This window comes from Eufriesea mexicana, unplaced genomic scaffold, assembly GCF_001483705.2.
Source record: "Eufriesea mexicana isolate 0111107269 unplaced genomic scaffold, ASM148370v2 scaffold294, whole genome shotgun sequence".
In the NCBI taxonomy this organism is placed as follows: Eukaryota; Metazoa; Arthropoda; class Insecta; order Hymenoptera; family Apidae; genus Eufriesea; species Eufriesea mexicana.
In genome coordinates, this window is record NW_016908489.1 from 1,057,005 (window position 1) to 1,083,912 (window position 26,908).

Genomic DNA, 26,908 nt, shown 5'->3' on the forward strand with positions numbered 1-26,908 from the left:
ATTTCATCGCACACGATTCAGATATAGAACCATTACATAAGATTTAAGCCCGATATTCGCAATGATTATATTATTTTCCTATTTTTTAATTAGAAAATCATTTAGTTTTTTTTATCACTATTGCAAAAACTATCGTCTTATCTCGAATAGTATAGAAAAAAAGTGAAAGAAAATAAATTTATTAGAGGGAAATTAAATTTCTCCTGAAAGTTACCGATATATGGTAATCGTTTTCCTCTGAAACGCATATCACTGCACATGAGATATAGGATAGACTTAACATTATATACATTTTTAAGCCCGATTTCTAGAAACACTAATCTCCACTTACCATTTCTGTGACGTTCGTAACGTTACCGACAGAGAAAATAATTTTAGTGACAACTGAAATGCATTTAAATAAAGTATCCCGCTTTTACAATAAAAATAAATTTTGTTTTATAAAAAGTGACTACATAATTTATTAAAAACTTACGCATTATAAAAACAATGTTCTTGTGCATCTTCTCATATCATTTTTGATCATATTTTACTTCTCGCATTGTCCATAAATAATTATTTTATCGAACAACCATGCCGATCGTTGATATCAAATCATGTACGTCTTCAAATAATTATTAATAACTAACTAATTCGCATCAAATGATGTACGAAAATTACATAGGAATGTTGCCCATAGTTCCAGCTTTACGATGCAACTATAAAAGTTTGTAGATTAATTACAGAAACTTGGCAATTTGCGATTTTTCCCTGCCGAATCCATTCTATCCTTTTCTAATCGCTTTCTGTCCTTGTTTATCACGTGACCAAGTTTAGACGACCTCCTTGCACATTCTGTATTCCTATTACTTTTCTGAACTTCTGATCCAAAATCATAGATGGCGCTGACCAAAGTTGTCTCTTTTCTATCTTTGTCTATCTTATTGAGGGAATTAGGGCCGTATCAACGGATTCCATTACACGCATATTGAGTTTATTTTTGGAACGACAGAATATCCTCAGGTTTTTCCTTATGTATCGTTATGTCAAAAATGATAAAAAAATGAATTTGTTGCAAGGACACTGAAGAAAGATATATCGTTGTGATGGAGTAACTGTGGTCTGTGTTATAGTTATTAATAGGATAAGTAAGAAAATAGAATTTATTTTATTTTTATGCTTAATTTATGTTTCTTACAATGAAATGTTTATGTTTCCATTTTGAACAACACTGTATACAATTCTTATACAATTAAGTTATTACATTGTGGTATATTAAGAAAATAAATTCGTAAAATTTGTTAAAATTTGTTAAAAATGCGAATTTTAGCTTATTTTAGGATAGATTAGAATTGGGTACAGTTTTCTAATTCATTTTGAAATTCATTTTGAAATTCATTTTGCAATTTATTTTTTAATTTATTTTGTTTGATATTTTCTTCAATGTTTTGCATTATCACTTAATGGAACGTGGAAATTGATATCATTTTTCAAAGATTTCTCCTTTAATATTCCTGTGACATTTTATTCTCATAATATCCATTGCTCTTCCTTCTATACCGTTTGCTTGATGATCAGTAAGGTTAGAAATAAATTGAACGCGTGTTAGTACGCTTAGTCTATTTTTGAACGCGCACCCTAGAACAAAATCATGACTACACATACTGAACGTGGCTAAGGCAGACCTGACGCTTTTTTTCTTCGTCTCTTTTCACGACGAGACGACCAAGCACTGATATTCCAACACACGCATATAATACTGACGTTCGGAACGAAAGGGAAGTTTCATACTATTAAAAACGTGTATATTAAGAATCTTACAATGATTAGCCGCTTTTAAAAGATTTCTAAATAGGTAAGTAAAGTTATTTAATATATAGTACCGACACAAAAATAAAAACTATTAACTACTCTGTATTAACAATTTATTAATACTCACAGAGATATTTCTTCATTATTTTTCTATCACCGGTTATAGATCTCATCGAAAAATCTTTGTGAATCTTGTTATCTTTACAAGAATTTATACAAAGATAAATTAACATTAATTATAAATATAATTTTATATAGTTGATACAGTCATTTTGTATTTAAATACATCATATTTCGTATCGATTGAAAAATATATCTTAAGCTGTCGAATTTGAATCCTATCAAGATCGATTTTCGAGAACGAGTATACGACATGCGTCGCAACAAACAGTCGATAAAAGTTGTTATGGTATTCGGTATAGATAGCATTGTGTATGTCAAATTTTTCACATTGTGAGGTTATTTCTTTTTATTCGAATCCCCAGAATTTGTCTGAAACTTACAATGGGTACACGCCAAATGCGTGTAGAAATTCTTCTTTTTATCGTCACAATTTTCGGATTATTTTCACACGGAAATGCAGCATCCGCACATATACACTCTCATCAGCATAATAAACCCAGTAGTAATGAAAGAACAGAGGATGGGGCATTTAGCCCACGAGGCATGGACCACTATGCAGGAGGAGAACATCATGAAGAATTTGATCATGAAGCTATTCTGGGTATTCTTAATTTTCAATTTCTTGCATTCATAATTTATCATACTAAGATTAAGAGCCTAGCAATAAACTGTATTTTATACTTTTCATAGGAAGCGTAAAGGAAGCAGAAGAATTTGATAAACTTCCAATAAAAGAATCAAAACGTCGTTTAGAAATTTTATTGAGAAAAATGGATTTGAACAATGATAGATTCATTGAAAAAAATGAGCTCAAGGCTTGGATTTTGCGTTCCTTTAGGTATGAATAATAAAGAAATTGTTTTATTTAAAATGAAAATAATCTTATTTTAAAAACAGCATGCTTTCTACTGAGGAATCTCAAGATCGGTTAGAGGATGCTGATGCAGATGAAGATGGTAAAGTCAGTTGGAATGAAATTATTCAAGATACTTATGGCACAGATCCAGAAAATTTAGCAGTGAATGAGAAGCTTATCACTGATGACAAGGAGACATTTGAGGCTGCTGATATAAACAACGATGGTTATCTAGAGCCAGAAGAATTTAAAGCTTATACACATCCAGAGGAAACACCAAGAATGTTTCCACTTCTATTGAAGCAAGCTCTAGATGATAAAGATACAGACAAAGATGGATATATTAGCTTTCAAGAATTTATTGGAAATAGAGCTAAAGCAGAAGATAAAAGCTGGTTACTAATAGAAAAAGATAAATTTGATTTTGAACATGATAAAAATAAAGATGGAAGACTAGACTCGAATGAAATACTTTCTTGGCTAGTACCAAGTAATGAGTAAGTAAATTATTTTTTTTTTTTTTTTGATTGATCATTTTAAAATATATTTTATATTTATTATTATTAAATATTTCAGAGAAATTGCAAGTGACGAAGTTACTCATTTGTTCGCCGCATCTGACGACGATCACGATAATAGATTATCATTTGACGAAATTTTAGATCATTTTGATGCCTTTGTAGGTAGTGAAGCTACAGATTATGGAGATCATTTACAAGATATCGAACGTTTTATAGACGAACTTTGAAAATTGATTGCTAAATTCATTAGCAAAATTTTTACATCTTTTCATAATAGCAACAGAAAAACTTACATGGCTAAAGATATTTTTAATACTTCTTAATGTCATGCTTTCAGCCCTTATGTTTTGGTATTCCTATTTATGCCGCATTTAGAATACATTTATATTAAAACTGGTACATTTACAATTGCACAAATTTGTTTAGGGTACTTGACAAATAGTATCTCACAAACCACAGTCTTCCAATTTTTACAAAAGTTTTTAGTGCCATAAGAAACAGTGGCATCATAAAAGTTACCAGAATTTTCGTTTTTATTATTTATTATATAAATAACAGCTTATATGCATGCATTGATATTATTCTTTATGGAATTATGAAAACAAGTTAAATACAACATTTTAGAAAAATAGTAATTTAAAATGTTAGATTTTACTGATTATTGTTCAATATTTATACATACATATACATATATATTATCATATACAGACACTAGACAAATTATTCTATACATTTAGCTTTCTTCCTGAATCAGTTTTACTAGTAACTAAAGAAATGTAAGATGATTATGTTATTTAGTCTTCAGACATACTTACTGATGCAGTTTTGTCTATTTTTCGTATTATGTAAACTATATGTAATAAATTTTTTTTAATAAAAACTTAATAAAACTTATATAAATCTATTTCTTTGTATTGCAATGAAAAAATTGCATTAGTTATACTCTGAAGTTTCTTAAAAAGAGTGGGAGATATATTCAAACTACCTTTCATAATGGCGCTGTATTCCCAAACTTGCGAGTACTAATAGTAAATATTTCGTTGTTGGATGATCGTGTAAGAGTTGTAAGAAGAATATTTTAACTATAAAACACGCTTTTACACAGCTGTTAATATAAGAAATCTGAGAAAATGCCATACGCTAATCAACCATCAGTTCATATTTCAGATTTAACGGAAGAAAATGTAAAATTTCAAGTAGAGGATACAGAATTGAGGTAAAATAGGTTATGTGACAAATGCTGTAAATATTTTATTAAATTTTGTAATGTTTATAGCGTAGCAAATAGTATGAGACGTGTATTTATTGCCGAGACACCTACCATGGCTATTGATTGGATACAATTGGAAGCTAATTCAACTGTCTTAAGTGATGAATTTTTAGCTCACAGGATTGGAATGATACCATTAATAAGTGACGATGTAAATAATTAAAAATTAAACATTTAATCTATTTTAAAGATATTTTTTAACAAAAATGAAGAAATTGTTTCAATATTGTTTAGGTTGTTGATAGGATACAATATACAAGAGACTGCCAGTGTATGGATTTTTGTCCAGAGTGTAGTGTAGAATTCACACTTGATGTAAAATGTACAGAAGATCAAACGCGACATGTAACCACTGCAGATTTTAAATCCAGTGATCCAAGAGTACTTCCTGTTACATCCAGACATAGAGAAGATGATGCTAGCGAATATGGAGAAACCGATGGTTTATATTCTTTTTAAATAATACATTCATTATTATTATAATATAGCTAATAATGTTAATTAATACATTTTTATTCAGAAATCTTAATAGTGAAATTAAGGAAAGGACAAGAATTGAAATTAAGAGCATATGCAAAAAAAGGTTTTGGAAAAGAACATGCAAAATGGAATCCTACCGCTGGTGTAAGTTTTGAATATGATCCAGACAATTCTATGAGGCATACGTTATTTCCAAAACCTGATGAATGGCCAAAATCAGAATATAGTGAACTAGAAGAAGACCAATGTAAGTGTTCCTGTATTGTGAATATTGATTATGTACTGAATTAAATTGTAAAATATTCTAGATGAAGCACCATTTAATTGGGAGGCTAAGCCAAATAAATACTACTTCAATGTGGAGAGCAGTGGAGCTTTAAAACCTGAAAATATTGTAATGATGGGCATTGCAGCATTAAAAAATAAACTATCTAATTTGCAAACACAATTAAGTCATGAGGTTCAAAGTGATGCATTAAGCATTCATCATTGAATGATATATAATGATACATAATGTTAAGTCTATCTTTGTATTCTTGTAAATATTAAAATTGTTATTAACTTTATTTGTGTTGTAATATTATTTCTAACTTATTTATTTCCACGATAAAAAAATAAAATTAAACATTTGAGCATTATGCTCAAAAAATAACGTCATAGTTTTGAGAAAAAATATCCTTAATTAAGAAAAAATATTACATAGTACCTTTTTATTTATGTAGTGGTCACGGAAACGTATCTCCCGCCCAAATCTAGGAACTTTATTATATCGTCGGCTTGGGGATTATTTTACAAATGTCGCTCTGCCAACAAGTCGATTGAACGTTTTTGTTACATTCAGTGACAGAGAAATTAAGCTTGTGATTGAGTTGTTTTAAGGTGTTAACACGAGAAACACTCGTGTGAATTTCAATCACACCATGTACATCAAACAGGTATCATAAAAAAAATTTAGTTTAAATTTTAGATTTCTATGTCTTTTTACGCGGTTCCTACAACTTTTGATAGACGCTCATCATTCAGAAGAAGTATGGCTACTATCGTTTAATGTTAACACGCGTGAAGATTGCTCTTGCGCGCGATGCCTTTAGTATTTTATATCTGATATAAATATCTGACAGAATTTTACACGATTATACAATTAAATACACACCTGCTCAAAATGCTACCACCAAATCTGAATTTATCTAAATGATGAAAAATATGCAATGACAACTACTTAGACATAGGACAATTTTTATTGCGATTTTAATTGAATAATCAGTTCAAGAAAAGAAAATTTTATACGGAAATAACTATATTTAAATAATAAATCTTTTTGTGATCAGGTAATCATACAAGGTTTTAAGTCATACCGTGAACAAACAGTTGTAGAACCCTTTGATCCAAGGCACAATGTAGTAGGTATGTATGTTTATTTATTAAAAATAAGTATTTCAATACGATTTATTAATCAAATTTATGTGAGTGGTTTTTTATTTCAAGTTGGAAGAAATGGTTCTGGGAAGAGTAATTTCTTTTATGCGATCCAATTTGTTTTAAGTGATGAATTTTCTCATCTTAGACCTGAACAAAGACAAGCTTTATTACATGAGGGTACAGGACCAAGAGTCATCTCTGCCCATGTGGAAATTATATTTGATAATTCTGATGGCAGACTACCTGTATATAAAATTTATTATTACATCATCTTTATACATGTTTATTTATTTGTTATTTATTTATTATACTTCATCATTTTGTCTTACAGATTGATAAAGAAGAAGTATATTTAAGGAGAGTTATTGGTTCGAAAAAGGACCAGTATTTTCTTAATAAAAGAATAGTAACGAGGAATGATGTGATGAATTTATTAGAATCAGCAGGGTTTTCAAGATCAAATCCATACTATATTGTAAAACAGGGAAAGGTATGTTTTATGATACATTAGTGATATATAATAGTGAAGAAGAGAATATAATGCACTATTGTGTAGATCAATCAAATGGCAACAGCACCTGATTCTCAAAGACTTAAATTATTAAGAGAAGTAGCTGGTACTAGGGTGTACGATGACAGGAGAGAAGAATCAAAATTTATTTTAAAAGAAACTGAAGGGAAACTAGAAAAAATTCAAGATTTTTTAAGAACTATAGGTAAACCATTATTTAAGATTACAGTAGCTCTTGGAGAAATAGTAATTTATAATTATATTATGTTACAGAGGAACGTTTAAAAACATTAGAAGAAGAAAAAGAAGAACTTAAAGAATATCAGTGTTGGGATAAACAACGTAGATGTTTAGAATATACAATTCATGAACGAGAACTCAAAGAAAATAAACGAAAGTTGGAAGACTTGGAAAAATCTAGGGCTAATAGTGGGGCCGAACAAGCAAGATTATGCGCGGAAGCAAAAACTGCTCAGGAAATGGTGAGAGCTGCGACCAAACGTCTTAAAGAAGCAAAAAAAGAAGTGCAAACTGCAAAAGAAGAACGAGATACCTTAAGGTAATATTAGAAGTTCACATGTAAATAGTTAATAACAATGGCATACATTAACAGTGAATTAAGAATAAAATTTTCAGTGCTGAGCAACAACAATTATTAAAAGAGAAAACTAAGTTAACATTAACTATTAACGATTTATTGGAAGAAGTGAAAGGAGATAATGATAGTCGAAAACGTGCTCAACAGGAATTAGAAAAATTAAAAGTAAATATTGCGGCAAGAGAAGCAGAATTGGAAGAATTAAAGCCAGAAGTAAGATGCATGGTTATTAAAATATTTGATGAAAATTTAATTTTTTTCGTTAATAACAATTTTATTTTAGTATGAAGAAATGAAGCGCGTTGAAGAGGAATGTACGCGTGAATTACAGTTAAAAGAACAAAAACGAAAAGAATTATATGCAAAGCAGGGACGTGGCAGTCAATTTACTAGCAGGGTATTTAATATAACTTTATTAATTACAAAATGACATATGGAAGGAAAGAAAATATTACTAATCTTATTATATTAGGATGAGAGAGATAAATGGATACAAAATGAGCTTAAACAACTTACCAAACAAATTAAAGATAAGGAGGAACATCAAAGAAAAATTAGTGAAGATTTAAAACGAGATGCTGAAAAACAAGTTACTTTAGAAAAGAAGATCGAGGAACATACACGAGAAATGGAACAGCAACGTACTTCAATAGACGAGCACAATAAACAGTATTACGAGCTTACCAAAGCAAAGGATCAGTGTCAAGCTACTAGAAAAGAACAGTTTGTTTATTACATAGTCTTTCTTGAAGCTCAAAAGTTTTAATAGAATATAAGTTAAATTTATACTACAGGTATCGACAAGAGAGTGTATTGCAACTCAATCTATCTGGATTAAAAGAAGATTTGGCCAAAGCAGATCAAAGTTTACGATCTATGGCGGGAAAACCTATCCTAAATGGTCGCGACAGCGTACGAAAAGTGTTGGATACATTTCGGTAAAGTTAGCTTAATTAGTTGAAAAATGTTGTAGTTATTAATGTATAATTATTTTCCAGAACACGTAAAGACATGGCCCATGAGGTGAGTAGTTATTATGGGCCTGTAATTGAGAATTTTAGTTGCGACAAGAGTGTTTATATGGCTGTAGAGGTAACTGCTGGCAATCGATTGTTTCATCATATTGTGGAAACTGACAAATTCGGCACGAAAATTTTGAAAGAAATGAATAATCAACGTCTTCCAGGAGAAGTAACATTTATGCCTTTAAATCGACTTCATGTAAAAGACATAGACTATCCAGAAACCAGTGATGCTATACCTATGATATCACAGTTAAATTATGATCAAAAGTATGATAAAGCCTTGAGGTAAACATTAATGTTTTTAGTGTTGTCATGTTTAACTTCAGGAGATAACAAAATGTAAAATCATTTATATATTTAATTATTAATGTAGATACATATTTGGAAAGACACTGATCTGTCGTAATTTAGAAGCTGCGACCAATTTGGCTCGCACGTCAGGTTTAGATTGTGTAACTCTTGAAGGTGATCAAGTATCCTCGAAAGGATCCCTGACAGGCGGATACTTTAATACATTAAGATCTCGATTAGAAATACAAAAAACCAGATCCGAGTTAATGTCGCAAATTTCGTCCCTTGAATCTCAATTCGCAACCCTTAAAGAAGAAATCAGAAAAGCAGATCAAAACATTAGTTCTTATGTTAGCGAAATGCAAAGAACAGAAACAAAAAACAGTAAAGCTAAGTATGTTATCATTAATTATTATGTTTACATTAATTATAGCTATTGGAATTTGAATATTTTTCTATTTGTTTGTTTACGATATCGATATGTTTATTTACATTTTTACGAAACGTAAATAAAATTTGTAAGATAATTGATTTAACCTTTTTTCTTATTGTAGAGATGTATACGATAAAATGAAAGCAGAAATACGGCTTATGAAGGAAGAACTAAGCGCCATAGAGCGTTACCGCACACCAAAAGAAAGAAGTTTAGCACAGTGTACATCAAGCTTAGAAGCAATGCGTGCAACGAAAGAAGGCTTGGAAAGTGAATTGCATCAAGAACTTATGGCACAGTTATCTGTTGCCGATCAGCGTCAAGTCGATACGTTGAACGATGACATAAGACGTTTAACGAAAGATAACAAAGAGGCGTTTGCTAAACGAATGCGATTAGAAGCTGAGAAAAACAAATTGGAAAATTTGTTAACCAATAATTTAGTCAGAAGAAAAGATGAATTAGTTCAAGCATTACAAGAGATATCAGTAGAAGATCGACAGCGGCAATTAGAATCATCAAAAGCACAACTGGCGGATATTGAAAAAAGGCTAGTAAAAGTAAATGCAGATTTTAAAGCTCAAAATGAAAGAGTAACCAATGCTATTAAGAAGGTAAATATAAAAGTTATTAGCTAACTATATTGAATCAAATACATGTTATATTTGCATAAAGTCCATTGCAGCAAAAAGCAGAGTCTGCGGAAGTTGAGAAATGGAAAATCAAGGAGAAAGAAGCACAGGAAAAGATAGAAGCTGATGCTAAGGACTTAGAAAAACTAGCCAGTAAATTGAACATTTTACAACAAAAAATAGTAGAATGTACACAAAAAATTACTGAACTTGGCGCATTACCTAGTCATGAAGTATATTTCAAATTTAGTGCTATGTCTACCAAACAGTTGTTTAAGGAAATGGAAAAAGCAAACAACCATTTAAAAAAATACAGGTTCGGTATATATACGAAGATATAAAAATGTTTTATATTAACGGAAATTTTTATTACTACTTTTTATTTTAGCCATGTAAATAAGAAAGCATTGGATCAGTTTATGTCGTTTAGCGATCAAAAAGAAAAATTGGTAAAAAGAAAAGAAGAATTGGATAGAGGTGATGAAAAGATTAAAGAGCTAATGTCAGTTCTTGAACAGCGTAAATGCGAAGCAATTCAATTTACATTTAAACAAGTATGTAATGTAATATTATTCCGCGTTTATTTATTATGATCTTGCTTCATTTTTCACTCAATAACAGCTAAGATTGAAACATCCACTCATTCTTTCTATATCTAGGTGAGTAAATATTTTAGTGAGGTGTTCAAAAAACTTGTACCATCGGGTCATGCTCAGTTAGTTATGAAAACAGCAGATGGAGACGAAGGAGACGATACAACAACAGAAGCAGCTGATTCTGATAGATTTATTGGTGTTGGTAAGATAATATACTGATTTTTTTTGTTATTATTATACAAGGGAATATGAACAAATAAATTGTTATATTTCCTTCCCGTAGGTATACGGGTTTCTTTCACTGGCCATAGAGCTGAAATGAGAGAAATGAATCAATTATCTGGTGGACAAAAATCACTTGTAGCATTAGCATTGATATTTGCAATTCAAAAATGTGATCCAGCGCCGTTTTACTTGTTCGATGAAATTGACCAAGCTTTGGACGCTCAACACAGGAAAGCAGTGGCAGATATGATCCACGAACTCAGTTCTGATGCCCAATTTATTACGACGACCTTCAGGTAATTTTATATATATATATATTCTTTTTTGTATAAAATAATATATAATTTTTCATATAATTGTAATTAATTGTATTGCAGACCAGAATTATTGCAACATGCGAACAAATTTTATGGTGTTAAATTTAGAAACAAAGTTTCTCATGTTGTATGCGTGACGCGAGAAGAAGCAGCAGATTTTGTGGAAGATGACACGACACACGGTTAATGTAAAATGTAAATTATTTATAAATTATCATCTATCTGGAAACGGTTATTTTTTTTTCAAAAACAAAGTTAATATAAGGTGTAAATTAGCTGGACTGTATTCTGTCTGTTGAATATTTTTACAAGAATTTTTCTAAAGATGTACGTTCGTCACATTACATCACATTTTATGCAAAAATGGCATATTTTGTGTTAGTGTACCGTGAGTACATTTAGCATTTAGATAACCGTGAATAATAATTTTTATTTATCATTGATACTGCATGGTATATTATTTATATACTCTAAAGATCTGTAATTTTGTTCTTATTTCTCAATTGCTACAGATACAGATATGTACACCAGAATTCAATGGCTACCATCCTTTTAATTTCATTGTGTTAAATAGAGCATGACATAGCTATGTAAATAATTCATTAGTAATGTAAGTGGATAAAGAAAATTTTTATTTTATTAACAGCTATGTAAAAGTTTATATTTGTTGTTTTTTCTTTTTTTATTGTATTTAAACATGAATTACAATACATATACCATTTTAAAATTGCTGATCTTTTATCCTCAAAACAAATCTACATTAATATGAAATATATGGGATGTGAAAAAAACATTTATTTTGTGAATTATAAAGAAGGAGACAATGATCGCGTTTAATCAAATGTCATTTTTCCTGCTATTTTTCTTTACGCTGACTGGTTAAGCTATCGTGCATATTTGTCACAACATTTTCTATTAATTCTGGAATAACAACCCCATTGACATCAATAAAATTTGCAACAGATTTTGTAATGGTAGTTTCATGTACATTTCCTGTGGCTGCACTTCTAACAGACAATACAAGATTATATTTGTCATCATGCTTTTTTAAATATGAACTTGCTTCCCAAATAAGGTCAGGATTAAAACCTGCTGGATCTCTGATGTACATGGAACATAATAATTTGAAGATTATTTAAATTGCTAAATAATAATGCATATCAGATAAAAAGAAATTTACCTTTCAATAGCTACAACAAATATGCCCTTTTCCTTGTATGTTGTGTATAGGGATAAGAGACCCATTGTAAAGAAATATATTGAAACACAAGTAGCTATAACATGTTTGGAAGCAGGAAAAGGAAATAAATAATCGAAAGTGAGGGCAATAAATGAAACCAGTACAGCAACTGTACATATAGCTAATCTTCCATCAAATAAAGCAAAGTTCTCTATGTAATTGTACTGTTTCGTAAGTACATCTTTAACTGCATCATCTAATGCATTTTTTACCATAGCCCCATCCCATTTATTGATTTTCACTACCTGAAATAATAAATTGATGTTATTTGAAATAATAAATTAAGTAATATATTACATTCACACTACAATAAACAGCTTGACCGCAATATTAATATACATGACCATATTTCAAACACGTATGAACAATAAATCGAATATTAAAGAAATACACATTATTATATCAAACAAATTCATTAGTAAAAATAAAAAGTTAATAATTTGCAATTGTTACATTATTCCACGTGTGAAGTGTTATGGTACATATTTACAATCAAGATGTATTGCGATATATTTTATACACTGATGTTAGAAAATTATAAATATATTTTATTCAACGTTCATTCATTATATACTTAAATTTACCGAATTTTCTGCCTTCTTCTCAGCACACATTTTGACCGCAAACTCACATAAAGTAGTAACAACTATACTAATTCGCTATATAGTCTTGTACACGTCAAATCATTAAATGTCGACGCATTGATACCACTCTAAGAACATTTCTTTTAGATCATTTGATAATTAATACACAATTTATCGGAATTGTATGTTCACTGGTGGTTAGAAAGAATGTAAAAACCTTACTCCTTAAAATTATTTAACAAAACTATCGTACGTCAAATGTTTACAGTTAGAATTAATTATCACGCTATCAGAATGTTGGCGAACCTGTAGCATAAAGCGCTTATATTTTGATCGTATTATGAGTATTCAGAGTATGCGTGGTTCTTTGGTTGTCAAGTGAGAGGAGAAGAAAAATGGCGGATGAAAACGAGGATCAGTGGTTGTATGGAGATTCAACTGATGGAAAAGAATATGCACCGACGCCCGTTCAACCAGAAATCCAAGAAAATGATTCAATTCCTACTACAGTGCAAGAAAAGTCACAAATCTTGGAAGATCAAAAAACGGAAAATATTCCTGACCCACCAACACAAGTACGCTTTTTCTAACCTGTTTATCCGGTTATTATTACTGTATTTTATTGAAAGTAAATGGTAAGAAATAGTTATAATATGCTAGGTACTTAAATTTCTTTTAATGCCGATTATGTTTGTTTACATTTAATACATTAATAACGATATTTTATCACATTAAAGCTTAGGATATTACTCGTACAACATAACCTATTTGACATGTAAACGATTTGAAGTACAATTTTCGAATTACTTTTTCTATAGATACCTGAAGAAGCAGAACCACAAGATGAAGAATCTCCGCCGGTTAATAATGCTCAAAATGACAGCAATACAGAGGTAAATAAGAACGGAGTAAGAGAAGCTTCCAGTCAAGAAGATGGTGAAGCCGCCAGTGATTCGGATTCCGATGACGACGTGCACGTTGTCATAGGTGATATTAAATCAACACCTGCATATGGCAGCCTCAATATCAAAAGAGGAGGATTGCTTACAAATGCATCAGGTGTACCAGACAAGTTGAACAAACAACCAGGAAAATTCAGTATAGATGAATTTGAAACTATAGGTGTTATCAATGGTATGCCTGCTCATGAGTTTAATTTAGATCAGCTAGAAGATAAACCTTGGAGGCAACCTGGTGCAGACATTACTGATTATTTCAATTATGGTTTTAATGAGGAAACATGGAGAGCTTATTGTGAAAGACAAAAAAGAATGAGAAGTGAATCTGGAGTAGGTCTAATATTGAATGCAGGAGGAGGGGGTGGTAATGCAGGCAGCATGAGGGTACCTCAGGTTGCAATTACTAATGATAATAGTAAATATTCTGGTATAATGGGACCAAAGAGGGCAGGACCACCTCCTGGAAGGAAAATGGCAGGAACAATAGATGTAATTGGTAGTTCAGGTCTGGCTTCCAGAAGAAATCTTGATAAATCTCCACCAAAAGGGAATGTGATACAAGTAATGACTGCAGATAGGAGAGAATACTCTAGGAAACCAGGTTTTCCTGATATGAGTGTTCCACCTCCCGGGGCAGGAATGAGCCAGCTCCTTTTTATATGCCAGAAACAGATCCGTATTATCAAAGCTATGAACCTACTCAGGATAATCAATGGGGCAATGATCCGGTACATGTTATACGATCTTATTTACTTTGCCAACTGTGACTAGTTTTTTAGTTCCCAGAACGAAATTCAATTATTTTCTTTAAATTTAGACGTGGCAGCCGACAAACTTAGCTATTCCAATGACAGAGGGAGAAGATGATAAGGATAGTGGCCCAAAAACAATACCAACTATGGTACCTCCGACAAATATACCTCCAATAATGCCACCCAGAGATTCTCGAGATCGTGAGAGGGATCGGGAAAGAGAAAGAGATCGCGACAGAGAGCTAGATTCAATGGGAAGGGATCGAGAAAGAGATAAGGACAGAGATCGTGATCGTGAGAGAGAAAAGGATTCCATGATTAGAGAACGAGATCGAGAAAGAGACTCGATGTCGCGAGACGAAGAGAGAGATCGAGACAGGTCCCGATCTCAATATCGACACAAAGACCGGTAATAAAGCAGTGCAGAGTTAAGAAATAAGGCGTTGTTGGTACATAAAATTGTTATCCGAACAGTGACTACTACCTTACTTCGTTCATTACCACTGTGATTTATCAATTTATGGTTGCATTTATATATCGCTTTATTTCTCGGTGATTCTGTTATCTATCTAAACATAATAATAAAATGTTATTGTTAACAATACTTCCCATGTTTTTTTAGACATCGACATCGATCGAGATCGCGATCTCGTAGACACAAATCCAGATCTAGAAGTCCAAGTCGACGTAAGAAGAAATCTAGACGCTCCGAGAGGGAACGTTCTAAAGAAGAAAGCGAATAGATATAAAAAAAAGAGAAAAAAAGAAAAAAATACTTACAGATATCTGCGGCCATATTGGCACGCTAAATTTAAAATGCTAAATCTTTTAATAATATAACTTTTCATATGTTACTTTCAAAAATATACGTTGATACAATTATCTCACGAAGTAATGTAAAGCAAGTGCAACAAATCATTTAATCTGTCGCGGAACAGTCATATGACATTCTCCGTGATTCTCGTTCGTGCAAAATTCGCAATTTCTAGCCAACAAATGAATTATGAACGGTAATAATAAACTTTATCTTTAACCGTACGATATTTTCATTACAATCCACTCCAAAACGCTTGGATGAAAGTGCATTTACAAGGAAACGCAGTACAGGCACAGGATACCAAAACCAGTGAGACTTGCCATTCAATGTATGGTTTTATATCATAATGTTATTACAGAAATGGTATTTTATAATAATTAAAAGTAATAGTAGTTTATTGGTAAATCACTCGGGAGTGAATCGATTGATCGATGCTTGTACTGACCATGTACAGCCGAACTTGCATCGATCGATACGCACACGTGTTGTTTTTTTTTTCTTTTTTGTAAAGTCAATTATACCACATTTTTTGCATCAAATCTTCCCATTTTTCATTATCATTAATATCATCATACATAATGGAAAAAAATGTTACATTTGTACAGCCATCATATACACGTTACATTTAGAATACCGTTAATTTATTACCATTTTTTTTTTTTTTTCGAGTGTGTAAGTGTGTAAAGGTGTCGTGTATACCCGATGCATCAGGTATGCCTACTAATGAGTAAAATGCTAATAATCAAGACAAACTACCAGTACGGCTACCTACGTTTTAATTTCACGTTCCACGTTTTCGAATGGTTGCTTTGGAATTTTATCCTCGACAAATTTTCGAAATTCAACGAATCCTTCGATTTATTAGCGGATTTATCAATGGAAACTTTAAGGAAACGAACACACGATCGAAGAAAGCAGGAACGTAGATCGCCCTACGCGTAAATTGTCTCGGATCATCGGTGTGGGAGATGATAATAAATAAGATCTAAGGTAGGTATTCCTTGTATACAAAAAGAGAAAAAAAAAATATGTATATATATATATATATATGTATAAAGGAAAAAAGGCAAAACTCAAGCAACAGAAAGCATACATATAATTATTATAGTAATGAACTAATTGCGTCTACCAGTTATAAGGTTTACAGTACGAAGAAATACCATTTAAAAAAATATGCCGAAGAATATTTAGCTGGACTAATTAATCGATCGCTCGTAACTTTTATTTCGTGCGATAATTTTTCAAAGGAGAGCACGTGCAGTTGTACAAATGCGAAGATGGCGTTAATCGTTCGAATCGGAGCGCAACCGGAAATGCACTGGATCCAAAGAGTCAAGCTTGCACTCGGTGACAATCTAAAAGAGCGCGAATGAAGAGGAGAACGTGGAATTCTTCTTCGTTTAATTAATTCTTTTTTTTTCTTCTTCTTCTCTTTTCTCTTTTATTCGTTTTATTGTAATAAGTTATCACGACATCCTCCTTTCACATTATATTCAGATTCGAAAATCCTTTTTATTTAACGTTCTAGAAAATATGAAATACAATCGACAAAGACGCTAATTAGTATATAATAATACCGTAACGATGTGTATCGTTCCTGGAAATAGTTTTACAATACATATATATCGGCGGAAACGCTTTGCATATTGTTGCTTCGAGAGAACGTTTAACGTAAAGCCGCAAAACAGAACTCTTTGGACCTGGGCAATCTGAAGGAACCGCTACCACCACGAGTCGAAAAGAATTCGTGTGTCCGAATTAAAGAACGAACAGAAAAACACAGGAACGCGAGAATTCATTGAAGGAACACGGTACATACGTTGTTTAAACAAGAAAGAAACGAATTAATCGAGGCAAGCACGAAACTTATCAGCAAGAAACCGTTCGTCTTATGGCTTTCACGTGCTTGTAAAAAGTGATTTCGCGTGCGTCGTTTCTCGCGTACTATATCTCGTGGATTCTTTTTTTCTCTTTTTCTTTTGCTTTTCCAAAAATTCCGGTATGTCGGCTTTGTTTATCGTGACTATTTAAAAAAATCTACGCTCTTTGTTTTTCATTTTGTTCACCGAGGATCGGGTGCGTATCTTTACTTATTTTTCTATTTTTTTCACTTCTTTTCGAAAATGTGTTTCTCTTTCGAGCTGGCGGTTCGTAGTGGCTCTTTTTTTTTTCGTCGCTAGTGCATTTTTTATAAACTGTTATTTTTTTTTTCTTTTTTTCGACATGCTCTCTCTCTCTCTCTCTCTCTCTCTCTCGTTAATTTTTTTCCTCTTTTAATTTTCACTTAAATGGTACAATGACGTATTTTTTATAATTTTTTTTTTTCCCGTTTGTCTCTTTAATCTACTCGCACTGTTCTGCCTGCTTGTAAAAAACATCGTCGAAAATGATTCTTTTCGTGGCTATTTCATCGTTTCTACGTTCTATACACTAATATACAAGTTATGCAATTTTTTTGTTTTAATCAGTATGCCTGTCCGTCCCACTTATCTAATTATCCGCTAATATGGAATACATTTCTTGCTCTTTATATCCCTCTGCATCTACCGTGTGTCCCAAAAGCATCACCGGCTCGTACATTGCTCGCGCGAGTATCGGACAATTTTTGTTCCATTTTTTTCCCCATTTCCGTTTTTCCGTTTTTTCCGTTTTCCCTTTTATTCTAGCCGTTCGCGACGAACGAACGGACGCCATCGCGAGAAACGATAATGCCGAGAAGAGAAGCTATAGAAGACAAGAAGAGAGCTTTCGTCAAAAGTTACATCCGTGTATCACAAAATTTCACGCCCCTCCTTTCCAAGCGAATCGAGCAACGCAACACGTCAAACAATTTACAATTACAGCTTGTACACGCTTCGTATATATTACAAACAGCTTACGATTTAGCCGATGACACGTTTTTTCCTTTTCCATTTTCCCCCGAACTCGCCGAAACGAACGATCCTTAGTTCGCAACAATGTACACGCACGCGATTAAATATCGAACGAAAGATCACGAATGACACGAGTCGACGCGTGCAAGTGTAAGAGCCAGTGGCGTGGCAAACGAGTGTACGCATACATATATGACATATATCTGACAAATATATACGATATATATATATATTTATATATATATGTTCAATTAGCCCTGCGAATCCGTGGTTGTCTTCGTGTAACCGTGTCGAGGAGTGTGTACGCGTGTCCTTGTGGTATGACGTAACGAAGAGAAAATGACGATATCTCTGCGGTGAGAATAGCGCGCTACTGTACATCAGTCTTAATATCAGGGCGCACCATTCCCGTGGATGTTGCTCTACGTCCTCTTCGTCCTTCCTCGGTTCACGCCCGCCCGCAAGCTCGCACCCCGCGGCACCCTGCGGCACCCAGAGCAGCGCGCGCGCGCGCGAACGGCGTGAACCAAGGATGTCGCGAATCAATTTTCTATTTCTCGTTTTCCGTTTGTATTCGATTAACTGCTTGCTCGAATATAGCGCCATGGCAGTTGAAACCGGTGGGTGCGAACGTGATGAAACATGAGGAGAGGCGCGAGTTTTCAACCCGTGCCCCGCGACAACGCGTGTAGTACGTGTGCGTGGGTGTGTTGGTGTAAATTCGCATTCGACGAAGAAGGATAACGATGTTCTGTCTCGTCTTCGTTCAGTACTCGCGTACGAATACATCGGTGACGCGATTGCGCGTGTGTGTGTGCGTGTATGTGTATGCACGTATGCAGGATACATCCGCGTGCACGCGCGTGTACGTGGGTTTTTGTCCATGTGTGTGTAACGATCGAGTGTGTTCTACAAGTGGGAGGTCGCAGATCTTTCATATATATATAATACAATTAGCATGTAGTATTAAAATCATATACAATTGTTACAATATTTAAATAGTACTTATTACATATATATCATATACCGATAGTTTTTAAAGGTTTTAGGTATACATATACAGATATATATATATATATTTATATGTATATATATGTATAATCAATTTTATAAAGGGTTGCTTAATTGTTTTCCTCTTTCGAATCGTATGCGTTCCCACCGGGAACCCTTTCTTGATTTTCACGTTTCCTCAACGTTTCTCTGTTTGTTTCTCGTTTCTCTGTCAAGATGTTGATCAAGAAACCCTCAAGAAGGGGTGGCGTGTGTCCGGGTACAGAAGGGGCGAAAGAGAAAGAGGTGATTGTATCTAAAGTACAAATATTAAAGGCTTAAAGGGAGCGCAAAGGGATATACGTAACGCAACGTGGGAACGCTGTTATATTACTTGCACGATATCTCTGTATAAGTCCGAATCGAGCGCCATGTTTGTTTCTTGTTCCGTATCGGGGCAGCGATGTGTTATAAAACGGTCGAGATATCCGCGTGAGAAATACCGAGTGATCGATAAACGGATGTCGAACTTGTCCCATACACGATTGGCGAACGATTGCAACTGCGAGGAAGAAAATTTTGGCTCGGGCACCGTTTAATTACCAGATTTCGATCGAACCGGGGGGGATGGATGCTTTGCTTGCTTGTCGGACACTGTCGCATCTGATTCGTCCTATACAGGGATATCACGATACGAAGATGCCCCTTTGATAATATGCACGGCGTGCGCGAAACTTCGTGGATACGAATTGTGCAGCGGCGAATTTCGACGGGTTTCGACGTCCGAATTTTTTTGCCGAATTTGGAATAATTTTTTACACGCCTTTTCCTTCCAGAGGAACGATCGAGCTGGTTGATCGTCCCCCGTTCTCGCTCTCTCGCTCTCTCTCTCTCTCTCTCTCTCTCTCTCTCTGGTTGTACTTTGTACTTTTCTTCGTTTTACAGGCAAGAATAAGTTCGATACTGTTTGCGTTACAAATCCCGCGATTCGGATCCTTTATTAACAAAATTTTTCCATTGCTCCACGACGAATCGTATAATCGCACAGAAATTTACAAAAAGACATACCAAACCGTGTGTACAGAAATACTGAATAATGTATCGCACTTTTACATATTTTACAAAGAGTACACGCTCTCAAGGAACAGGATGTACACAGTACGATTCGCTATAGCTAAGACAAATTTCGCAGACGGATCTGAGATCGCACGATCCGTAATGCAGGAAAATGAACGAACGGCGAAAGAATACAAAGTTCAAGACAAAAAAAGATCGAAAGACCGTGTGTGTAAATGTATTATATGTGTACCATGAGCGTGTGAATTCCAGTATTTTCCATCTTTTTCCGCTTTTTCTCTTTTTTTTTTTTTAAACCTTCTTTTTATCTTTTTTCCCTTTTGTTTTATACATGGCGCACGCGCACGTCGCAGAAGTCGCGCAACCAATAATTATTCCATCATTCTCGCGCTATATAAAAAATTTACACTATTTATAATCAAAAGTCGTTTACGAATTTTTTATCCATTCCTCAGAAGCTTAAGTAGAGATGTATATATATATATAACACGACAGCAATAAGGTGGTCAACCTATCGCTAAACGATCGCACTAAACTATATTTCTTCGTTCAATGAAAGTAAGGAATCGCATCTTTTTTTTCTTTCTTGTTTAAAAAGGACAAATAATCAAGACAGCCGGAGCGTTAAAAAGGAATACAAAAAAAAAGAAAAAAAAAAAGAAAAAAAAAGATAGAAAAGAAAAAAAAAATGTGTCCGTACTATTATGTACCATATTTATAAAGCGTTATATACGTGAAATTGTGATACTCGCGTTTTTATACGTATAAACGTATATATGAACACACATGCGCATGTGCACGAATATATACGTTTACGCGTATAAAAGTGTGTATATAGCAATTATTAGTAATAGCAATAATAATCAGTAGAGGGAAGGTCGTTAATCAAACAATATTGATAATTATAGCAATAATAATAATAATAATAATAATAATAATAATAATAATAATAATAATAATGATAATATTAATAAATATATGAATAAAGAAAGTATATAAAGGCTGAAATTATAAACAAATGAGATGTTGAATTCCGACGTTTAATTTACAGATGATGCGCGCGATTTACACGGATGAAGGAACTATCGTCATCCCTTATTAAATATTAATATAACATATTAACGTCGCATTTATGTAACCCGCGTTTCAAAAAACGGCAAAGTATCCTGTCGGCTGAAGGTGAAAAGTGGCGGTTGGAATGTCTCTGTCCTGTATATGTTGAGTTTTTCTTTCCGTTTACGTTTATATCGTACATGTGACACTGTTTCATATTCCATTTGTTTTCCCTTTTTCTTTTTTTTTTTTTTTCGTTTTTGTTCTCGATAGTTTCTCCGTTTTATTTTCTCTTTTTCCCTATTCGCGGCTCAAAAACGAGCAGCCTCCTCTCAGCGATTTCCGAAAAGATCGAATCCGGGCGAGGGGAACGGGGAGAGGGGGGTGGGGGTGGTAGAGCCTGCCTACGTTATCATCCTTTCTCCACGAGTACCAGTTTTACAGATCGATCGAATTACTCAGGGGACCCCGGAAGGATCGAGCAAAGCAAACAAGATAAAAGATAACATCGCTTAAAATCCGATAAGTACTGCGTCTCACGCACTTCCCTTCTCAACATTTTCTAATCTTTTTCTCCCTATTCTTGAACCAGTCGCGTCACTACTAACGGTATAAGTATAATCCTCCAGCGAAGAAGAAAGAGAAAGAGAGAAAGGGTACCTAAGAATTTGTCAATTTCGTTAATAAATCGTTATTTACAATATCTTACAAAGAAAGCGGCTATGTTCTTCCTCTTCTTTCTTTTTTTTTTTGCTCTTATTCTTTTCTTTTCTTTTCGTTTCCTTTTTTCCCCCCCATTGTTTTCCCTTTATTCGTTTATTTCCCCTTTTTTTTGTACAAAATCGCGACGGACCTCGAGTTGCTTGCGGCTGTCCCTTCTTTCTTTTCTTTTCTTGTTCCTCTCTTTCTTTTTTCCTTTGTTTAGAATTCTACACATTTAACATCTAAGTTAACAAAATATTATACATTGTACACAGTTGAGATACAACTCGATCTTATTTTAATTACCTATTCGGTTACGAGAATGCAACACGCAACGAGCTTCTTTTCGGATGTATACAAATATGTGTGCATGTGTGTGGGAAATGTGTCGCGCATACGAACGTCGAATTTGAGAACTTAGCGAGACTCTTTTTTTTGTACAACCGTCGTGAGAACCTCTCGATGAAGAACAATTATATACACACGACTCGTGAAGCGATTTAGATGAAACGTTCCGCGCTGTTTCGAAATGCTGTCCCGTTCTTGAAATTCCTCGCGAAGAAGTGAAGCAAAACGAGGGAGGAAAAGAGGAGAAAAAGAAAGATACACTCAGGACCGAGCTCTAGCGAATTTCTTCTCGTAGACTACGATTTTTACTCCTATAGGAATGCGTCCTGAACGAATAAAAATCCCGTGTACGGAGAATGCGTGATCATCGCCCGAAGGGGGGATATTAAAAGTGTACGAGAGATTGTACAAAAGAAACATACTTTTGAAAAAAAAAAACACACCGACGAAACCCCGACGTTCGCGAGCAAACACAGAGCACAGAGTTTCGTCGAGTTTACAAAATCTTAGAAACGTATAAAATGTTACAAAACGCGTGCTGCATGCACGAAGAACAATGTTAACCGTTGATGCACGCTGTGGTTCCCAGGACCACCGAGGGGGCAGGGGGCGAAGAAAAAGATACGAGAAAACATAGCTGCGCATGTGCCTTTTCGTTTGATGCAAAACTTGGATAAAAAAAAAAAGGAACAAGTACGATGCTACTGAAAACAGCTGAGAGGTGCTCTTTCCAACCGTCTTGTATGATCAGTATATATAATACAATCGAAATGCTTGGTGTGTACAATATGTTTCCTAATATGTGAACATGTAAAAGGGTCGGGAACGAATGACGCGAAAAGATATAGATACACACGCATTGGGAACATTAATTTCCTGACGTTTTTCTTCTTTTAAAGAACGCGTTATCATTTATACAATGTACAATGGGTCTCAGTTACGTTCAAAAATCATCGCGACAATCGCGATGGCTGCGATTATTTAAAAAATAGAAGGGGGGGTGGGGTAGGGAAGGGACATTGGGTGTTGGATTAGAAGGGGGGTGGGTGTGGGTATGGGGTAGGGAGTTTTGGATGAATCCGAACATAAACGATTTCTTTCCTCTAGAGCGTCTCCTTTGTCAAAAATCTTCGTATTTTACAATTGGAAAGTATGTGTGAATGTGTGTGTGCCTGTATGTATATGGAGAGGAGGGTTGACGAGGTGATGGTAAGAAACCATTTTTAAAACGGTAGGAGAAAGGGAAATATTAACGTATGTTGTTGATCGAGGGTCAGCAGCATTAGAACGTAAATCATATTTAAATTTAATATAATTAGTAATTATTATAATACACGATATTCACAAAGTCCGTTAAAAAGGAGAGAATTCCCGTGAAAAATAAAATATTCATTGAATTTACGGTTCCTCACGTTAGGGTTGTCACGTCGTACCTATACACATTTGTTATTTATTTATATCACAATTTACAAAATTTGAGGATACTCAGGAATGGGAGGAAGGAGAACGAGGGCGATGGGATAAGGATTGGGAGAAAGGGGATGAAAAAAGGATGTAAGAGAGTAGAAAAAAAATGCTTCGCGCTCGAAAGCGACAAACGTAAAAATGAACAAAGGAGAACCGTGCTGACGACTTGATGTCTCTCCTCAATGTTTTGTTTCTGTCTTTTTGTTTCATTCATTTTCATCTCCTGCTAAATTCTGTCTTCGAGAAAAAAAAAAAAAAAAATACACACATATACATAAATATACTGATTCATATTCGAAATTTCTATAAAGGTAAAACGAGTAATAAAATCGATTTTCCTTTCCTTCTTTCTTTCGTTTTTTTTTTTTTCTTTCTTTCTTTTTTTCCCGTTTACGAACAATTTGAAGCAATCAAGGGGCAGATCAGCGGTCAGGTCAGGGGTACTCAGCTTCATTCCCATGTCAAACGCTATGCTAGATTTAATCAACATATCTGTAGCTCCTAACCTCTATCGAATCTGAACCGATATCGATTCGTTGATCGGACGCATACCGCACGAAAAGATAATACTACTTTCAGCGTGCAAAGATAGTGTACGGTACACTTGCGATCAAAACGTCTCGTGCATGGTGTTTACAGCCATCGCACTCTCGTTACAGCTCGATATAAATGCATGCAGCTCTAAGATCTATCCTAGCTGTCTAAACACAATTTTCTCTTCTTCGAATTTTATCCTGTCATTACCGAGTTTTAATCACGACGAGCCGCACTGACTCGCCCAACTTTCTTCTCGTCCTGTTTTTTCATAGTTTTCCGTTTTTTCGTTATGTGTTTAAGTGTTTGCCAGAGGACAGAGCTATGCTCCTTCAAAAGAGTGCTGAGTTTGAAAAGGATAACATGTTAAATAACGATTTTACCCAAAATGAGGGGAAAGTTTCTTATAAATTGTTGGAACTATCGTGCCGTTGGAACTGCTCTAAACTCATTGATTAATCGTGTGGCATTTAAAAGACAATCAGCCATCTCATCGCTATAGTTTCTTTTACACGATTGCTCGAAGCTTGTCCAGCCGTTGCGAAGAAACTCGGTTCTCGAAACGTTTATTGGTGCAACTTTCGCAACATTTCAATGTAAATCGCTATGAATATATTATTCGGCAGCACGTTAAATTACTAATAGAAAAAATGCACTGCACCTCTAACGTTATTCTAGAAGTTGATTTTTCCTGACACTCATTTGATCTCCAATTTTTTTTTTTTTTTTTTTTTTTTTTTTTTTTTTTTTTTTTTTTTTTCTTTTCTTTTCTTTTTTCTTTTTCCTTTTCCTTGCACCGTGATTTCGCGTTGTCCATCCTTGCCATTCTGTACAAATTGTTAGTTACCCCATTTATTTCTTTACGGTTTTGCAAAAATAAGAAAAATCATCTCGGTAGTTCTTTTCTCGTCTTACACGAATACGTTCATCTTTCTTTCTTTCTTTCCATTTTTTTTTTTCCTTTCTTTCTTTCGAATTTATAGAATCAAGAATGGGCAACGAGATAGACGGCACACCGAAATGCATCCTTTCTTTTTTTTTTTCCTCGCCCATTAAATTTAATGGCGCTAGATACGTTGCATAAATATTACGTAGGTCTTGGTACGTGTTATCTTGAACGTACGAAGATCTTCAAGTTGTTACTTTCCGAAACCGTACGCTTATAAAACCTGCGTTGGCTGCTGAGCTGGTGTAGATACTGGACCAGCAGCAGAAGCAGGCGGTCCAATAGGACCCAGATCACCGCCACCACTCGAAGCACCGGCAGGTGTTGTCACCCCTATCGCGGATGCAGTTTTCATGAGAAATTTCTCTAGCTTGACAATGATGTGCTTGCCGTAGGTGAACTTGCGCAAGCTACCTAAATGTGGGCGGATCTTGTGCATCAATACTTTACGTTGTGCCGGTTCTGCTACATCGATCATTTTCTGAACCACGTAGTTAGCATACTGATCCTTCATCATGACGTTCAATGCGCTATTTCGTAAAAGGTATTAAAAAAAATGTCATAATTAATGGCAAACATTGGAATAATAATGCAAGGACAAAAGGGAACAGAGAGAAAAATATCTATGGCGGAACTTACTTGTCGTTAAATCCGCATACTTCTTCAATGAGTACAGCACGCTCTTGTCTCGTAGCATGGGTTACACATTTTTCAACAACGTTGCTGGCAAATTTATGTTGCGAGAGAGTAAGTACTTTACCCCTAACACTGCTGATCAACTGGGCCTTATCTTCCGGTTTTCCATGTTCTTTGAAAGATACACGTATCGATGAATCATTGTCGCGGAGGAAGCGGAAAGTACGTAAAGTAAATAGTACTTACCAAGCACATGCTGGATCACGTAATTGCCATATTGATCTTGAATGAGTTGATCGGTAGCAGCGTGTAACTCTTGCAAGATTCCCTGAGTTTGTTCAGGAGTGCAGTGCTCGAGAATACGTTGTATCACTCTACAACCGTAGGGATGAGTACTCAAGGAATAAACCTGCCCGGCGAAGGCTCCGATTACAAACTGTAGTGCTCGTGGCTCGACGCACTCGATGCATTTCTGCACAACGTGATTTCCATTTTGATCTTTCACGCATTTCAAAACGTGTCCGTCCAGTTCCCGGACTATCTCTTGCTGCTGTTCTGGTCCGATCGATTCCAGAGCCTTCTGAATCACTCTACACCCGTACATCTGCAGTGCCAAGGGCAACACGTGTCCCCGAACCTAATTAAAGAAGATGAAAAAAAAAAAAAAAAAAAAAAAAAATAAAAAAAGAATTGGTAAAAAACAAGTAAACTTGGAAAGAACGTTCGCAATCCTTCTACTCTGACTGTTCAGATGCTGTCATTCTCATGTCAGTGAAAAAGTCAGTTGACACGCAAAGCAAATCATCATCTCGAATAATTGTTAATGAACGCGTTAGGTATAC

General features: G+C 34.3%; 6 protein-coding genes across 8 annotated transcripts in view; 4 read left to right on the forward strand and 2 right to left on the reverse strand.

Annotated features, from left to right (window-relative positions):
- The first annotated feature begins 1,546 nt into the window (after positions 1–1,546).
- On the forward strand, positions 1,547–3,652 carry LOC108556002 (reticulocalbin-2). Its single transcript, XM_017911907.1, has 5 exons — positions 1,547–1,834; positions 2,277–2,515; positions 2,605–2,752; positions 2,812–3,267; positions 3,347–3,652. The coding sequence occupies exons 2-5, from the start codon at positions 2,296–2,298 to the stop codon at positions 3,516–3,518; spliced, it is 996 nt and encodes a 331-aa protein (XP_017767396.1). The 5' UTR covers positions 1,547–1,834; positions 2,277–2,295; the 3' UTR covers positions 3,519–3,652.
- A 679-nt stretch (positions 3,653–4,331) lies between these two features.
- On the forward strand, positions 4,332–5,534 carry RpII33 (RNA polymerase III subunit RpII33). Its single transcript, XM_017911925.1, has 5 exons — positions 4,332–4,507; positions 4,568–4,712; positions 4,796–5,003; positions 5,082–5,288; positions 5,350–5,534. The coding sequence occupies exons 1-5, from the start codon at positions 4,422–4,424 to the stop codon at positions 5,532–5,534; spliced, it is 831 nt and encodes a 276-aa protein (XP_017767414.1). The 5' UTR covers positions 4,332–4,421.
- Positions 5,535–5,848: 314 nt separating this feature from the next.
- On the forward strand, positions 5,849–11,447 carry SMC3 (structural maintenance of chromosomes 3). The gene is made up of 18 exons (XM_017911861.1): positions 5,849–5,976; positions 6,370–6,445; positions 6,527–6,705; positions 6,792–6,950; positions 7,017–7,176; positions 7,245–7,530; positions 7,608–7,782; positions 7,853–7,966; positions 8,042–8,292; positions 8,364–8,507; positions 8,568–8,879; positions 8,968–9,279; positions 9,440–9,932; positions 10,004–10,266; positions 10,339–10,504; positions 10,610–10,748; positions 10,830–11,067; positions 11,149–11,447. The coding sequence occupies exons 1-18, from the start codon at positions 5,962–5,964 to the stop codon at positions 11,273–11,275; spliced, it is 3,609 nt and encodes a 1,202-aa protein (XP_017767350.1). The 5' UTR covers positions 5,849–5,961; the 3' UTR covers positions 11,276–11,447.
- Positions 11,448–11,823: 376 nt separating this feature from the next.
- Spase25 (Signal peptidase complex subunit Spase25) lies at positions 11,824–13,115 on the reverse strand. Its single transcript, XM_017911929.1, has 3 exons — positions 12,913–13,115; positions 12,269–12,573; positions 11,824–12,188 (listed from the first exon to the last, which is right to left on the reverse strand). Exons 1-3 carry the CDS (start codon positions 12,940–12,942, stop codon positions 11,945–11,947), a joined length of 579 nt encoding a protein of 192 aa, XP_017767418.1. The 5' UTR covers positions 12,943–13,115; the 3' UTR covers positions 11,824–11,944.
- A 164-nt stretch (positions 13,116–13,279) lies between these two features.
- Positions 13,280–15,611, forward strand: Fip1 (Factor interacting with poly(A) polymerase 1). Its single transcript, XM_017911908.1, is given in 5 exon segments — positions 13,280–13,487; positions 13,731–14,508; positions 14,511–14,599; positions 14,689–15,032; positions 15,246–15,611. Coding segments are annotated over 5 exon segments (1,512 nt in total). The 5' UTR covers positions 13,280–13,307; the 3' UTR covers positions 15,367–15,611.
- A 9,668-nt stretch (positions 15,612–25,279) lies between these two features.
- Positions 25,280–26,908, reverse strand: part of pum (pumilio) — a 60,727-nt gene continuing 59,098 nt past the window's right edge. For 2 of the 3 annotated variants that reach the window (XM_017912020.1, XM_017912018.1), the window contains 3 exons: positions 26,313–26,703; positions 26,070–26,238; positions 25,280–25,960 (listed from right to left, as the gene is read on the reverse strand). In XM_017912020.1, the coding sequence (XP_017767509.1) occupies positions 25,645–25,960; positions 26,070–26,238; positions 26,313–26,703 (876 nt within the window). In that variant the 3' untranslated portion in view covers positions 25,280–25,644. The remainder of the gene's footprint in view (positions 25,961–26,069; positions 26,239–26,312; positions 26,704–26,908) is intronic. The other variant, XM_017912021.1, reaches the window with a different exon arrangement.

Coding starts and splice junctions, on each gene's coding strand:
- RpII33 (XM_017911925.1), top strand. CDS start 4,422: ATGCCATACGCTAATCAACCATCAGTTCATATTTCAGATTTAACGGAA. Junction 4,508..4,567: donor GTAGAGGATACAGAATTGAG/GTAAAATAGGTT, acceptor TAATGTTTATAG/CGTAGCAAATAGTATGAGAC. Junction 4,713..4,795: donor TACCATTAATAAGTGACGAT/GTAAATAATTAA, acceptor AATATTGTTTAG/GTTGTTGATAGGATACAATA.
- Spase25 (XM_017911929.1), bottom strand. CDS start 12,942: ATGTGTGCTGAGAAGAAGGCAGAAAATTCG. Junction 12,574..12,912: donor AGAAGAAGGCAGAAAATTCG/GTAAATTTAAGT, acceptor TTATTATTTCAG/GTAGTGAAAATCAATAAATG. Junction 12,189..12,268: donor TTTGTTGTAGCTATTGAAAG/GTAAATTTCTTT, acceptor CATGTACATCAG/AGATCCAGCAGGTTTTAATC.
- LOC108556002 (XM_017911907.1), top strand. CDS start 2,296: ATGGGTACACGCCAAATGCGTGTAGAAATTCTTCTTTTTATCGTCACA. Junction 2,753..2,811: donor TGGATTTTGCGTTCCTTTAG/GTATGAATAATA, acceptor TTTTAAAAACAG/CATGCTTTCTACTGAGGAAT. Junction 3,268..3,346: donor TGGCTAGTACCAAGTAATGA/GTAAGTAAATTA, acceptor TAAATATTTCAG/AGAAATTGCAAGTGACGAAG.
- SMC3 (XM_017911861.1), top strand. Junction 9,280..9,439: donor ACAAAAAACAGTAAAGCTAA/GTATGTTATCAT, acceptor TTCTTATTGTAG/AGATGTATACGATAAAATGA. Junction 10,749..10,829: donor TGATAGATTTATTGGTGTTG/GTAAGATAATAT, acceptor TCCTTCCCGTAG/GTATACGGGTTTCTTTCACT.